The following is a 15,951-nucleotide window of genomic DNA, read 5'->3' as shown; positions in this document are numbered from 1 at the left end:
TTCTGGGATTCACTGTAGTGTAGGATCTGGTGGGCCATTTTTGGGATCTCCTAATGTCAGTATTTTAATTTGTCTCAGGTTGGTCAGGTCCCCCAGAAAAAAGTGTTGACTGTCACTGTTCTAGAAGTCTATTGATTGAAGAGGACTAGGGTGTTGAGAGGCAGGTACAGTTTCCATTTAATATGTAAATTTTCACATATGCTCCCTGTTTTCACTATGCTACTTTCTGATAACTGTGCCTCTTGTCTTCCAGTTCAGGGACACTTTATTTTACTCTCTAGGGCAGAGGCAAGTCAGGGAGAGAGGATTGGGGAGTTGAACTTCTTAAGTAAATTTCCAACCAGTCCTCCTGTTTTTAGCTTTACCCTTACCACCACTTCGAGAGTTACCTGGCGCTGCTTCCAAATCCTGAATCTTCATTTGGGGCATGGTGGTTCTGTGGTATAATTCGGGTTACTTCTTGGCTTTTTCCACTGCTGGCCTAGGAATTCAGCTTTTACTAGTCTGCTGAATAGATGAATACTCTTCCAAAACTTTGTTGCTGTTGTCTTTTCTTCTGTTCTCTTTTTCTTGAAAATTCATGCTTTAAAAATATTCCTTTACAGTTACTTAGCCTTAGTGGAGATTTGGAAAAGAGTTAAGATAAATGTGTGTATTAAATCCGCCATTTAAGTTCCATACTTTTTTTCATTATGTCTCAGACTCCTTACATGTTATTCTTAATTGCTAACTTTTACACATCTGTTATTTCTCCTGTACCTTGGTTACTAGAGTCCAAATTTACATAATTTTGATGTTGTAAGATCTAAATATTTATTTAAGAGATTTTATTTATTTTCAGAGAGGGGGAAGGGAGGGAGAAAAAGAGGGAGAGAAATATGGATGTGTGGGAAAAACATCAATCAGTTGCTTCTCTCATACCCCCACGTGGGGACCTGGCCCACAACCCAGGCATGTGCCCTGACAGGGAATGGAATCAGACACCTTTTGGTTTGCAGGCTGGTGCTCTGTCCACTGAGCCACACCAGCCAGGACAGATCTAAATATTTATAATATGATAATTACTAATCAATTACTGTTCTTTGAATGTATTGATATACTTGTATGATTTTTATCTTTTATTTTGTTTATGTGGTATATCACATTAATTGAATTGTGGGTATTGAACCAACTTTGCATCCCAGGAATAAATCCCACTTGATGATAGTGTATGATCTTTTTAATGTATTGCTGAATTTGGTTTGCTAATATTTAGTTGAGGATTTTTGCATCTACGTTCATCAGGGATATTGGCATATATATATGTAGTGTTTTTTGCCTTCTTTTGGAATCAGAGTAATGCTTGCTTCATAAAATAAGCTTGGGAACCTTCTCTCCTCTTGAATTTTTTGGAGTAGTTTGAGAAGGATAGGTGTTAATTCTTTGAATGTTTGGTAAAAGTCACCTGAGAAGTTATTCGATCCAGGACTTTTGTTTGTTGGTAGAAATCAGTCTGCTTCAATTTTCTGTTTGTTCTTGATTTAGTCATGGAAGGTTTTATTTATATAGGAAATTTTCCATTTCTTCCAATTTGATGACATATAATTGTTCATAGTATTTTTTTATAATCCTTGTATTTCTGTGGTGTCAGTAGTCACTTCTGTTACATTTCTCATTTTATTTATTTGGGTCCTCTTCTTTTTTTTTGATGAGTCTGGCTAAAGGTTTATTGATCTTAATTATCTTTTCAAAGAACTAACTATTGGTTTCATTAATCTTTTATATTGTTGCTTTTAAACTTTTGTTTTTCCTGCTCTGATCTTTATTATTTCCTTACTCCTACTCACTTTGGTCTTTGTTGTTAATTTGGTAGTTCCTCAACGTATAAGGAACAAGATTTTTGTTTCTTGAGGTAGGTCTGTATTACTATGAATTCCCTCTTAGGACTGCTTTTGCTGTCTTACAGATTTTTTGAGTCATTGTGTTTTCATTTTTATTTGACTCAGAGTATCTTTTAATTTCTTCCTTGATCTCATTGCTAATCTGTTCATTGTTTAGTAGTGTATTAGCCTCCATGTTTGTGTATTTTTCAGTTTATTTCTTGTAATTGAATTCTAGGTGCATACCATTGTGGTTGGAGAAGATGCTTGATATGATAGCAGTCTTTTTTTAAATTAATTAATTTATTTATTTTTTAGAGATAGGAGAAGGGAGGGAGAAAGAGAGGGAGACAAACATCAATGTGTGGTTGACTCTTGCACGCCTCCAACCGGGGACCTGGCCTAGAACTCAGGCAGGTGCCCTGACTGGGAATCGAACCAGTGACTCTGGTTCACAGGTCAGAGGTACTCAATCCACTGAGCTACAGCAACCAGGGCTGATATCAGTCTTATTAAATTTATTGAGACTTGTTTTGTGGCCTAACATGTAGTCTATCCTGGAAAATGTTCCATGTATATTCTGCTGCATTGGGGTAAAATGCTCTGAAAACGTGAATTAAATTCATCTGGTCTAGTGTGTCATTTAAGGTTGCTTTTTCCTTGTTGATTTTTTGCATGGAATATCTATCCAATGATGTCAGTTGGTGTCAAAGTCCCCTACTATGCCTGACTGTATTACTGTTGATCTCTCCTTTTATGTCCATCAATGTTTGCTTTATATATTTAAATGATCCTGTGTTGGGTGCATAAATGTTTATAAAGGTTATATGCTCTTGTTGGATTGATTCCTTTATTATTATCATGTAATGTCCTTCTCTGTCTCTTATTATACTCTTTGTCTTAAAGTCTGTTTTGTCTGATATAAGTACTGCTATACCAGCTTTTTTTCATTTCTATTTGCATGAAATATTTTTTTTCATTTCTTTCAGTCTATTTGTGTCTGGTTCTGAAGTGGGTATCTTGTAGACAGTATATGTATGGGTCTTGTTTTCTTATCTATTCAGCCACCCTATGTCTTTTAATCGGAGTATTTAATGCATTTACATTTAAAGTGATTATTGATAGGTAAGTAGTTATTGCCATTTTATTATTCATATTTTTATTGCTCTTTTTTTTTTTTCTTCTTAAGGAAATCCCTTTAACATTTCTTGTAATACTGGTTTGGTGGTGATGAACTCCTTCTGTCTCTCCTTCAATTATGAATAAGTAGCCGTGCTGGGTAGAGTAATCTTGGTTGTAGGTCTTTGCTTTTCATCACTTTGACTATTGTGCCAGCCTTTTCTTGCCTGCAAAGTTTTTGTTGAGAATCACCTGACAATCTAATGGGAGATTTTTTTGTATGTAACTAATTGCTTTTCTCTTGATGTTTTTTCAGATTCTTTGTTGTTTTAATTATATGTCTTAGTGTGGGACTCTTTAGGTTCATCTTGTTTGTAACTCACTGTACCTCTTGGACTTGTAAGTCTATTTCTTCTTCAGATTATGGAAATTTTCAGTCACTATTTCTTCAAATAGGTTTTTTTTTTAAAGTATATTTTATTGATTATATTGTTAGAATAGTTCCAATTATTTTCCCCTTTGCTCCCCTCTGCCCAGCACTACCCCCTCCCCCAGCAACCCCACCCCCCTTAGTTCATGTCCATGGGTCATGCATGTAAGTTCTCCGGCTTCACCCTTTCCTATATTAGTCTTTTTAAAAATTAATTTATTAATTCTTTATAACATTAAAAAATAACAATTGCCCCCCCTTTCAGACTTAAGACCCTTTATAATCTTATAAAGGACAATGGGGGAAGGTCTTGTGCTCCTCTAGCTGATTCAAGCTGGACATGGTCGTCATCCTACCTACTTTTGGGTCCAGAAATCCCTAATAAGATTGGGAGTGTGGAGGGGAAGGTGGCCTTCCCACATGGGGTAGGATCTTGCAGACCCCAGGTCAGTTGGCTGCCCCAGGACAACGGCATGCTTGGTTTAACAGGCTGGTGTCCTTGTTGTATTCTCTGGTTCAGTTTTGCTCATTTGTTTGTGTTGTTCATTAGTCTCCTGTATTAGGTGATATCATATGGTATTTTTCTTTCATTGCCTGGCTTATTTCACGAAACATAATTCTCTCTAGTTCCATCCATGTTGTTGCAAATGGTAGAAGTTCCTTCTTTCTTTTTGCTACATAGTACTCCACTGTGTAAATGTACCACAGTTTTTTGATCCACTCATCTACAGATGGGCACTTAGGTTGTTTCCAGCACTTGGCTATTGTAAACAGCACTGCTATGAACATAGGGGTGCGTAGGTTCTTTTGAATTGGTGTTTCAGGATTCTTTGGATATAATCCTAGCAATGGAATTGCTGGTTCAAAAGGCAGCTTCATTTTTAGTTTTTTGAGGAAATTCCATACTGTTTTCCATAGTGGCTGCAGCAGTCTGAATTCCCATCAGCAATGTACTAGGGTTCCTTTTTCTCCGCATCCTCATCAGCACAAGTTGTTTGTTGATTGGTTCATGATGGCCATTCTGACTGGTGTGAGGTAGTATCTCATAGTGGTTTTTATTTGCATCTCTCTGATGGCTAGTGATGTTGAGCATTCTTTCATATGCCTATGGACCATCTGTATGTCCTCTTTGGAGAAGTGTTTGTTCAGGTCCTTTGCCCATTTTTTAATTGGGTTGTCTGTCTTCTTGGTGTTGAGTCTTATAAGTTCTTTATATATTTTGGAGATCAATCCCTTGTCTGAGGTATCATTGGCAAATATGTTTTCCCATACGGTTGGTTCCCTTTTCATCTTGCTGATGTTTTCTTTTGCTGAGCAGAAACTCTTTAGTTTTATGTAGTCCCATTTGTTTATTCTTTCCTTTATTTCCCTTGCCTTAGGAGATATATCAGTGAAAATATTGCTACGTGGGATATCTAAGATTTTCCTGCCTGTGTTTTCCTCTAGGACTTTTATGGTGTCACGGCTTACATTTAAGTCTTTGATCCATCTTGAGTTTATTATGGTGTATGGTGTAAGTTGGTGGTCTAGTTTCATTTTTTTTGCATGTCCCTGTCCAGTTCTCCCAACACCATTTGTTGAAGAGGCTTTTTTTACTTCATTTTATGTTCCTTCGCCTTTGTCAAATGTTAGTTGACCATATAGACCTGGGTTTATTTCTGGGCTCTATTCTGTTCCATTGATCTATATATCTGTTCTTATGCCAGTACCAGACTGTTTTGATTACTGTAGCCTTGTAGTATAGTTTGATATCAGGTATTGTGATTCCTCCTACTGTATTCTTCCTCAAGATTGCTATGGCTATTCGGGCTCTTTTTTGGTTCCATATAAATTTTTAAATTATTTGTTCTAGGTCTGTGAAATATGTCATTGGTATTTTAATAGGGATTGCATTATATCTATAAATTGCTTTGGGTAGGATGGACATTTTAATGATGTTGATTCTTCCCAAACATGAACATGGTATATGCTTCCATTTATTTGTATCTTCCTTAACTTCTTTCTTCAGTGTTATGTAGTTTTCTGCGTACAGGTCTTTTACCGCCTTGGTTAAGTTTATTCCTAGGTACTTTATTTTTCTTGTTGCTGTAGTAAATGGGATATTTTTTCTAGTTTCTATCTCTGATATTTTATTGTTGGTGTACAGAAATGCCTTCGATTTCTGAATATTGACTTTGTACCCTGCTATTTTGCCAAATTCACTTATTAAGTTGAGTAGTTTTTTTGTGGAGTCTGTAGGGTTTTCTATGTACACTATCAAGTCATCTGCAAATAATGACAGTTTTACTTCCTCTTTTTCAATTTGGATGCCTTTTATTTCTCTTTCTTGTCTGATTGCTGTGGCTAGAAGTTCCGTGGCTAGAACTTCCAAGACTATGTTGAATAGAAGTGGGGAGAGTGGACATCCTGTCTTGTTCCTGACCTCAGGGGGAATGCTTTCAGTTTTTGCCCATTGAGAATGATGTTGGCTTCAGGTTTCTCGTATATGGCCTTTATTATGTTAAGGTGTGCTCCCTCTATTTCCATTTTGCTGAGAGTTTTTATCATAAATGGGTGTTGTACTTTATCAGATGCTTTTTCAGCATCTATTGATATGATCATGTGGTTTTTATCTTTCATTTTGTTTATGTGGTGTATTATGTTTATTGATTTGCGAATATTAAAGCATTCTTGCATCGCTGGGATGAATCCCACTTGATCGTGGTATATGATCTTTCTAATGTATTGCTGGATCCTGTTTGCCAATATTTTGTTGAGGATTTTAGCATGTATGTTCATCAGCAATATTGGCCTGTAGTTTTCTTTCTTTGTTGTGTCTTGACCTGGTTTTGGAATTAGGTTAATACAGGCTTCATAGAAAGATTTTGGGAGTCTTCCCTCTTCTTGGATTTTTTGGAATAGTTTGAGAAGGATAGGAGTTATTTCTTTCCTGAATGTTTTATAAAATTCACCTGTGAAGTCATCTGGTCCAGGGCTTTTGTGTGCCGGGAGTTTTTGATTACTGTTTCAATTTCACTAGTTGTTATTGGTCTGTTCAGGCTTTCTGCTTCTTGATTCAGTTTTGGAAGGTTACATGTTTCCAGAAATTTGTTCATTTCATCTAGATTGTCAAATTTCTTATGATACAGTTGTTTGTAATAATTTCTTACAATCCTTTGTATTCCTGTGGTATCAGTTGTGATGTCTCCTCTTTCATTTCTGATTTTACTTATTTGGGTCCTCTCTTTTTTCTTGATGAGCTTGGTTAAAGGCTTGTCAATTTTGTTTATCTTTTCAAAGACCCAGCTACTGGTTTTATTGATCTTTTGAATTGTTTGTTTAGTCTCTATGTCATTTAATTATGCTCTGATCTTGATGATTTCCTCCTTCTACTCGCTCTGCGCTTTGTTTGTTGTTCCTCTCTTCAAATAGTTTTTTAATTCCTCACCCTCCCTCTCCCCCTCCCTCTCCCCCTCCTCCTTCTGGTACCCCTGTGTTGCAAATGTTGGTATGCTTGATGTTGTTGTAGGGGCCCCTTATCCTATCCTTTTTTAAAAAAATTCTTTTTTCTTTTTTTCAATACTTAATTTTATTTTTTTTAGAGATATGGGAAGAGAGGGAGAAAGAGACAGAGAGAAACATCGATGTGTGAGAGATACATCAATGGGTTGCCTCTCACAAACCCCCCACCGGGAACCTGGCCCACAATCCAGGCACATGCCCCGATCAGGTATTAAACCAGTGGCCCTTTGGTTTGCAGGCCGACGCTCAATCCACTGAGCCACACAAGCCAGGGCTAAGAATCTTGTTTTCTTTTTGCTGTTCTGATTGGATGTTTTTCTCTGCCTTGTCCTCCTGATTGCTGATTTGGTCCTCTGCTTCATGTAATTGGATGTTGATTGCTTCTAATGTAGTCTTCATTTCAGTTATTGTAGTCTTTGTTTCTGATGGGTTCTTTTTTATGTTTTCTGTTCCTCTGTTCTTGCCCTATGTTCATTATTTATAAACAGTGTTTTGAACTCTGTGTCTGGTAGATTGCCTGTCTTCTTAGTGTTTAGTTATTTTTATGGAGTTTTGTTTTTTGTGTAGGATATGTTCCTTTGTCTTCTCATTTTGACTGACTCCCTGTGTTTGTTTCTGTGTATTAGGTAGATTTGCTATGTCTCACAGTCTTAGCAGAAGTGACCTGAAGTATTAGGTTTCATGTGGGGCCCAGTCATGCTGTCTACTTGGTTACTTGAGCTGTGTGCTCCACAGGTGTCCCTTGTGTGGGTTGTGTGTTGTAGTTTAGCCTTCATTGCTATTGACATGTCTGGGGTTCTTTCTCAGGCTAACTGATGTGAGGGCTGGCTATAACTATAGTGGATGATCTGTTTTGTAGGGGATGATCCCTCAGAGCAGGGGTCACTTTAGGGAGCTCTGGTGCCAGCCAAGTCTGTCCTTGGGGTGTGTTGTTTGTGGAGCTTTTTGGATGGTGCTGTGGTGTGGTCTGAAGCTGACCACTGAATTTGTTGGTCCTGGGGCCTTTTGGGAAGGACTCTGGTGTAGGCCAAGGTCAACGATCACTTATGCTGGGCTTGGGATACATGGTAGGAGCAACAGATTGATCTGTGGTTGGTTGCTATTTGTGCTAGACTTGGGACTCTTTGGTGTGCACCACAGCATGAGCTGATGTCAGCCACCATTTGTGCTGGGCTTGTGGCCGCTTAATTGCAGCTGTGTTTTAAGCCAAGATTGGCCAGCGCTTAGGCCAGGCTTGGGCCACCTGGTACAAGTTACTGGTTATTGTTGGTGCTGTGGAAGGGGAGGATGCTAAGCAAGAGGTACAGGGCATGCCAAAGCCCGCTGTTGCTTCTTTAGTGTTTGTGGGCCTTTGAGAGATTTTTAGGTACCTGCAGCACCAGGTGAGACAAGCTACTCCTGTGGAGGAGCTGCAGGAAGTCACTATGTGTTGTGTGGGGCAGTGTCTCAGGGAATCTCCAGGGCAGCTCAGATTTTGTGCCCACCTGCCTCTGCAGGGCAGGTGGGAGTTGAGTTTAACAAGAGTGAGTGGCACCTGCCATGTCACCTCCCTTCCAGAAGAGAGCTGCCCCAAATCCTGCCCCTCCAGCTTTCACCCTGTTGCTAGTCAATTTAATTCCTTACTATGTGTCTCTGGTATTTTGGAGCTGCTGCCTCTGCACTGGGACTTTGATTTGAGAGTGTGAGTTTTTGAGCGAGTGAGTTCGGCATGAGCCCCTCAAAAGGAGCACCTAGATCTCTAGCAACCCTCCATCTCATTCGGACACAATCCCTGCTAGTTTTCACAGGCAGATGTTATGGAGTCTCTTCTTCCCAGCACTGGTGGCCTGGCCTGTGATCCCTTGCTCCTCAAGTAGAGACCTCTGCAGCCGAGAGATCCCTCTCCATTCTTTTTCCTTTTTTTTTTTTTTTAAGATTTTATTTACTTTTTAGAGAGAGGGAAAGGTGGGGAGAGAAACATAAACGTGTGAGAGAGAGATACATTGATCCATTGCCTCTCTCAAGCCCCCAACTGGGGACCTGGCCCACAACCCAGGCATGTGCCCTGACTGGGAATCAAACCAGTGACCTTTAATTTGTAAGCCGGCACTCAGTCCACTGAGCCACACAAGCCAGGGCTCTCGCTCTTGCTCGCTTGCTCTCTCTCTCTCTCTTCTCTCTCTCTTTTAAAATCCTCATCCTAGGATATGTTTATTGATTTTAGAGAGTGGAAGGAGGAAGAGAGAGAGAAACATCGATGTGAGAGAGAAATATCAATTGGCAGCCTCTTGTATGTGTCCTGAACGGGGAATCGAACCTGCAGCCTTTTGGTGAATGGGACAGTGCTCCAACCAACGGAGCCCCCTGGCTTGGGCTCTCCTCATTCTTAATGAGTGTGGGACCTGCCTGTTCTGAGTCTTTGCACTTCCTATAGTCTGGACATGGCTTCTTCTTTATATCTTAGTTGTAGGCCTTCTGTTTAGCTAGTGTTCAGGTGGTTGTCAATGATGATGTTTTTCTATAATATAGTTGTAATTTTGATGTGATCATGGGAAGAGGTGAGCACAGCATTTACCTACCCCACCATCTTGACTGAAAGTATTATATTTATTAATTGTATAGCCTCTTTGACCTTTCACCATGATATAAGGGATGGGGTGAGGGTTAGCAGACCATAGTTTGATATTTAACACTTTTATCATTCTTACATACCTGTTAATATTGGGGTTGACAAATCAGAATATAGAAGATTGTATGAATGGCTCTTAAACTCTGTATAGGTGAGACCAGTTTTTGACTGGTTGGGAACTATGGATTTAGGTCTGTACTTAAAGGCTGACTTATGTTGAGTGTAGTCCTGACAGTTATCCATTGGTCATTTTTAAAAATCCTCATCTGAGGACATGCTTATTGATTTTAGAGAGAGGGGGGAAGGGAAGGAGAAAGAAAGGGAGAGAAACATAAATGCCTTGTATGCGCTTAATCTGGGACCAGTCACAACCCAGGCATATGCCCTGACTGGGAATCGAGCCTGTGACCTTTTGGTTCACAGGTCAGTGCTTATTCCACTGAGCCACACCAGCCAGGGCTCTGTGGCGTTTTTGTTCACTTAGCTCTGTTATTCTGACTAGACCTGCAGGGAGCCACAGCATTGTGGATTATTAGGGGCCAGACCCCCAGAGGCTAGATCCAGGCAATCTTTTTTTTTTTTCTTTAGTTTTTTTTTTTTCAGGCAGTCTTTAGAAACATAGCTCGTTGATAGGCTGATTATCCCTTAAATTTTACTCTGGCTGAAATTCTATATACTATGTTGAAAAAAATTCTGTAACAGAAATTCACATCATGTTTAGTTTGATGATGCTAAAAAAGTCTTCATAATGGGGGGCAACTCCTGAATGGATAGAGTATGGAGTTTCATCATCTAAGAATGTTGAAAATGTTTTGAACTAGGTAGAGGTGGTGGTTGCACAACATTGTTCACTGTAAAGCAGTTATTTTATTTTATGTGATTTTTACATTAAAAATGTGTTTATAGTTTTATTAGCAATGTCATATCTATGAGCCTTTGTAAAATGACTTAATTTTTGAAATAGGAAATTAAGCCTGTTTGTTTTAGAGGATGTTTAATGTATAGATAAATGAAAATGTTATCCTGTCTCAGAAATAACTACTCTTAATTTATTTATGGTATATCTTATTAACTTAAAAAACTCATGAAAATTATATAAAAATCTATTAAAAGACTACGATAAAATATATATTCACATTTTTTTTTTTACTAAAATAAAAAAATTTATTTAATACATAGTCTGGATATCATGTGGGGGTATCATAATTTTTAAATGAATCTTCTCTCAGACATTTAAGATACTTCATATTGTTTACTATTTTAAATAATTTAGCACTGAACAGTATTGCGGCTAAATCTCAGTATACTTCCATCAAATAATTTCCTTAAAATGGAATTATGAGGCTAGGGATATATAGTTTCAAGGCTGTTGTGTATTGCCAAATTGCCATTTAGAGATGTTGAACCAACATTTCAGTCATGCATGGGAGTAAATGAGCAGGCTCAAATATATGACTATTTTTATAATTTGAAAGGGTAAACAACACCAGATGTTGAAATACCAGAAGTTATGAAATACACAGAATGCTGGCAACCTATCTTTATTTTTCATTTTCTCTCTTCCCTGCCCTCCCCCTACTGGCATCTTTTCAGTACTTTATTTTCTATTTTTTAAAATTTTACTGTTGTTCTTTTACACTTGCCCCAATTTTTCCCCCGTTGCTTTCCATTCAGGAAATGAATGTCTTACCAGCTATGTCTAGAGTTTTATAACATTTATGTTCAGTAAAATAACACACTAAATGTAGTTCTTACATAAAAACATATTAAGGTTTGGGCTAGTTTCTTTTAAAAAAATACAGGTATTATTTTCATAAAATAAAAATGCCATTTTAAGTGTATAATCTGATGAATTTTGGACATTGTATACAAATATATTACCACAGTACCATCAAAGAATAGAATAGTTTTCTTACCCTAAAAAGTTTCTTCCTAATCCTTTGCAGTTGATTCCTCTTCTCCATTCCCCTGATCCCCTCTTTAGTCCTTGGCAACCACTCATCTGCCTACTGTCGCTCTAGTTTTGTTTTTTTGAGAATTTCATGTAATTGGCATCATAAAGTTTGTATGGTTTTTTGTGTTTGAATTCTTTTTTCAAAATTAATTAAAAAATTCAATTTATTGGGAAAAACATGGTTTATAACATTAGGTGTACAACTTTATAATATGACATCTCTGCACTATTCACTTATCACCAGAAGTCTAGTCTTCTTCTGTTACCATATATTTGAACCCCTTGAGTTCTTTAGCTTAGCATATTTTTGAGATTCATATTTTTGCATGTATTAATATTTTATTCCTTTCCATTGTTAGTAGTAGTTCATAATAGGGACATCTACAGTTTATTCACCAGTTGATGAATATTTGGATTGCTTCCAGTTTGGGCTATTATGAATAATACTGCTATGAATGCTTGCATATACATCTTTGTGTGGACATAGGATTTTATTCTCTTGAGTAAATACCCACAAGTAGAATTTCTGGGTCATATGGTAATGTATGTTTAACTTTAAGATACTGCCATACTGGTTTCAAAAGTGTCTGTACTTTTGCATTCCTACCAGCAGTGTATGAGAGATGCAGCTGTTCCACATCCTTATCAACAGGATGTAGTTTTTAACTTCAGCCATCCTTGTTGGTATGGAGTAGTATGTGTTGACTAATGATGTTATCAGTTTTGGATTTCAACATCTGCTTTATGAATACTAGCATATTTTGAAATAGTGGGAAGTAAAATAAGGATATATTCCTGCTTTGTGAGAACTGAAATGGTCTTTGTAGTCATATGATCAAATGGTTCCCATGTAATTGTGGGCCCATCATATATATATTGTAATTTGAGTAGCTTGGTGACGTTCAGTTAAATTTCAATGTCTTCCTATCCTTAAAAGTGTAAATTAACACTTTGTTTTTGTTTTGATTATGCTTATTCTATGTCAGTAATTCATAAGAAAAGCATTAGAGTGACTTGTGTTGATGAAAAGACTGGTGATTATGAACTTTGTATTTCAGAGAATATGGTCCTAGAGTTCTTTAGTTCTTGAATAATTAATTTAGAAATTTTATATGAATTCAGGGATTAGATTTAAAAGAACTATGATTAAGAACAAATGAAGATTTGTCTCTTTTTCATTTTCCTTAGGACATTTTCTTTCCATCTCCAAGTTTGGAAGAACGATCAAATGATGGGAAGAAAGATGGAGATTTGCATAGCTCATCTTTGATTGTTGAGTGTTCTAAAACTCTAGGGATTGAATCAAAGAATTCCACTGAGGATCTTGGGCTATCTTCGACAGGGGATTCTTGTAAGTTGATGCTTTCTACAAGTGAGTATAGTCAGTCCTCAAGGATGGAGAGCTTGAGTTCTCACAGGATTGATGAAGATGGAGAAAACACACAGATTGAGGATACTCAACCCATGTCATCAGTTCTCAGTTCTAAACTTGTTTCTGCTGAAAATAATAGTATACTGATGAATCCAGTACAAGATGGCGAAGTAGAAGTGAATCAGAATGCTGATGAAACAAAGGGGGACAACACAGAAACCAGAGATGACATGAGTATTTTAGCTACAGATTGCAAAGGCAGAGAAGAGGCTGTAGCAGAAGACGTTTGTATTGACCTCACTTGTGATTCAGGGAGTCAGGCAGTTCCTTCTCCAGCTACTCGATCTGAGGCACTCTCCAGTGTGTTAGATCAGGAGGAAGCTATGGAAATTAAAGAACATCATCCAGAGGAGGGGTCTTCAGGGTCTGAGGTGGAAGAAATTCCTGAAACTCCTTGTGAAAGTCAAGGAGAAGAGCTGAAAGAAGAAAATATGGACAGTGTCTCATTACACCTTTCTCTGACTGAATCTCAGTCCCAAAGGTTGTGTCTTTCAAAGGAAATCCCAAAACAAGAATGTCAGGAAGCTATGGAAGTTGAAAGCAGTGTTGATTCCCCACAAAAGCTCCCAGTACTTGACCAAGAATTGGAACATAAGGATCAAGAAGCATGGGAAGAAGCTACTTCAGAGGACTCGAGTGTTGTCATTGTAGATGTGAAGGAACCATCTCCAAGAGTTGATGTTTCTTCCGAACCTTTAGAGGGAGTGGAGAAATGCTCAGATTCCCAGTTGTGGGAGGATGATGCTCCAGAATTGGAACCATGTGCCAAGAATAGAGCTGATACCCAGGAGGAAAGGAGTGCTGAATATGAAGGCGATCTGAAATCAGTGACTACAGAAAAGGAACCTGCAGAGGCCAACTCTTTACATCCTGTGACTTCAGTGAGAGCAGATGATGCTCCAAAACCTAACCAGCAGATGCAGCAGACCCAATCTCAAGAGAAAACAGATAATTCATTAACAGAAGACTCAAAAATGGCTAACGCAAAGCAGCTGGGCTCAGGTATAAAAGCTCAGCAACTGGAGAAGGCCTCTGCTCACACCTCACAAAGCTTCTGTGAAAGCTCTAGTGGTGAGTGTAATTGTAAATTGTTCTTTCTCCAACCAAATTACAGTTGGAATAGAAGGGGAGAAGGTAGGAGAGAACTGCATGCTTATGTCAGGGCTGAAAATTAACTTGGATTTATGTTTCTGAATAGCTAATGATAATTGGGAAATGAAAAATTTGGGTTGTGTTCTTTTGTAGCTATAATTATTTATGGAATCAGATATCACTTGATGTTTATCAGCTTTATAACTTAGGAGTAACCAACATGAATTTTATAAATATGTGGAAATTATATCAATCTGGTGTTTCTACTAGGGTCCCAATCTTGTTACAAATTTTTATATTTTGACAGTTGCCTTAAAGTACAAGGATCTTACAGTAAAATCATATTCAGAACTCTAGAGTATGACTGTATTGGCTGTTTCCTCTTTATGGGCATTAAGTAAAGTTTTTAAATATAGTTCCACATATATACATCTTAAACCTTAAATTGGAAAAGATATTAGTATGTGCCCTTTACTATTTTATGAAATTTGGACTCGGAATATAGATTACTTTTGAAATATTCTTAAAATACAATGTATGATGTTAGCTGAAAAGAATTCAGACTTTCTAAATGCCCAGAGTTAGTATAATTTAAAAACAACACCAACTTCAAAAAAATTTAAAAACAAAATACAAACTTAAGAAAATAAGCTTCTAGGTTTATGGAAACGAGAAACAGTATTTGGATACATCGTAGCTATTAGTATGGGTGATTATACCTTTTTTTAAAGTATATTTATTGATTATGTTGTTACAATAGTCCTAATTTTTTTTCCTTTGCTCCCCTCTGCCCAGTACCCCCCTTTTCCTCCAGCAATCCCAGCCCCCTTAGTTCATGTCCATGGGTCATGCATATAAGTTCTTTGGCTTCACCCTGTGCTATATTATTCTTAACTTCCCCTGTCTATTTTGTACCAACCAAGTATGCTTCTCAATCCCTGCATCATTTCCCCGTTTCTCCCCTTTTCCCCTCTCAGCTGATAACCCTCCAAATGATCACCGTACCTATGATTCTATTCCTTTCTGGTATGCTTAGTTGGATTTTGTTTTTTCTTTTTAGATACAGTTGTTGATAGTTGTGAGTTTGTTGTCATTTTAGTGTTCATAGTTTTGATCTTCTTTTTCTTAAATAAGTCCCTTTAGCATTTCATACAATAATGGCCTGGTGATAATGAACTCTTTTAGCTTTACCTTGTCTGGGAAGCACTTCATCTGCCCTTCCATTCTAAATGATAGCTTCATTGGATAGAGTAATCTTGGTTGTAGTCCTTGCTTTTCATCACATTGAATACTTCTTGCCAGTCCCTTCTTGCCTGCAAAGTTTCTTTTAAGAAATAAAATGATAGTCTTATAGGTACCCCCTTATAGATAACTCTCTGCTTTTCTCTTGTTGCTTTTAAGTTTCGCCCCTTATCTTGAACCTTTGGCATTTTAATCATGATGTGTCTTGGTGTGGTCCTCTTGGGGTCTGGCTTGTTTGGGACACTGTGTGCTTCCTGGACTTGTACATCTATTTCCTTCACCAAATTAGGGAAGTTTTCCTTCATTATTTTTCCACATAAGCTTTCAATTTCTTGCTCTTCCTCTTCTCCTTCTGGCACCCCTATGATTTGGATGTTGGCACGTTTAAAGTTGTCCCAGAGGTTCCTAAGCCCCTCCTCATTTTTTTCAATTCGTGTTTCCTCATTTAGTATTGGCTGTTTTTTTTCTTCCTTATGTTCCAAATCATTGATTTGAACTCCAGTTTCCTTCCCTTCATCTTTGGTTTTGTGTGGATTTTCCTTCGTTTCATTTAGCATAGCCTTCACTTCTTCCCTTATGCGTTTGCCATATTTAAGCATATCTGTCAAGCCTGTGAACATCTTTATCATTTTGAACTCCTCATCTGTTTGGTTGGCTATCTCCTTGTTGCTTAGTTCTCCTGCCGGAACCTTGATCCATTCCCTCATTTGGGCC

At 37.7% G+C, this 15,951-nt stretch overlaps 1 protein-coding gene across 2 annotated transcripts in view; it reads left to right on the top strand.

Moving 5' to 3' along the window:
• The window catches only part of TP53BP1 (tumor protein p53 binding protein 1), an 87,394-nt gene that overhangs the window by 21,633 nt on the left and 49,810 nt on the right, over positions 1–15,951 (top strand). For both annotated transcript variants that reach the window (XM_090270499.1, XM_090270498.1), the window contains one exon: positions 12,660–13,974. In XM_090270499.1, coding sequence (XP_090126625.1) covers positions 12,660–13,974 — 1,315 coding nt within the window. The remainder of the gene's footprint in view (positions 1–12,659; positions 13,975–15,951) is intronic.

This window comes from Furipterus horrens, unplaced genomic scaffold (genome assembly GCF_987537825.1).
Source record: "Furipterus horrens unplaced genomic scaffold, mFurHor1.1.pri manual_scaffold_3, whole genome shotgun sequence".
NCBI classification, from domain to species: domain Eukaryota; kingdom Metazoa; phylum Chordata; class Mammalia; order Chiroptera; family Furipteridae; genus Furipterus; species Furipterus horrens.
The sequence above is the reverse complement of the archived record's forward strand: the minus strand, read 5'-3'. Positions and strand labels throughout refer to the sequence as shown.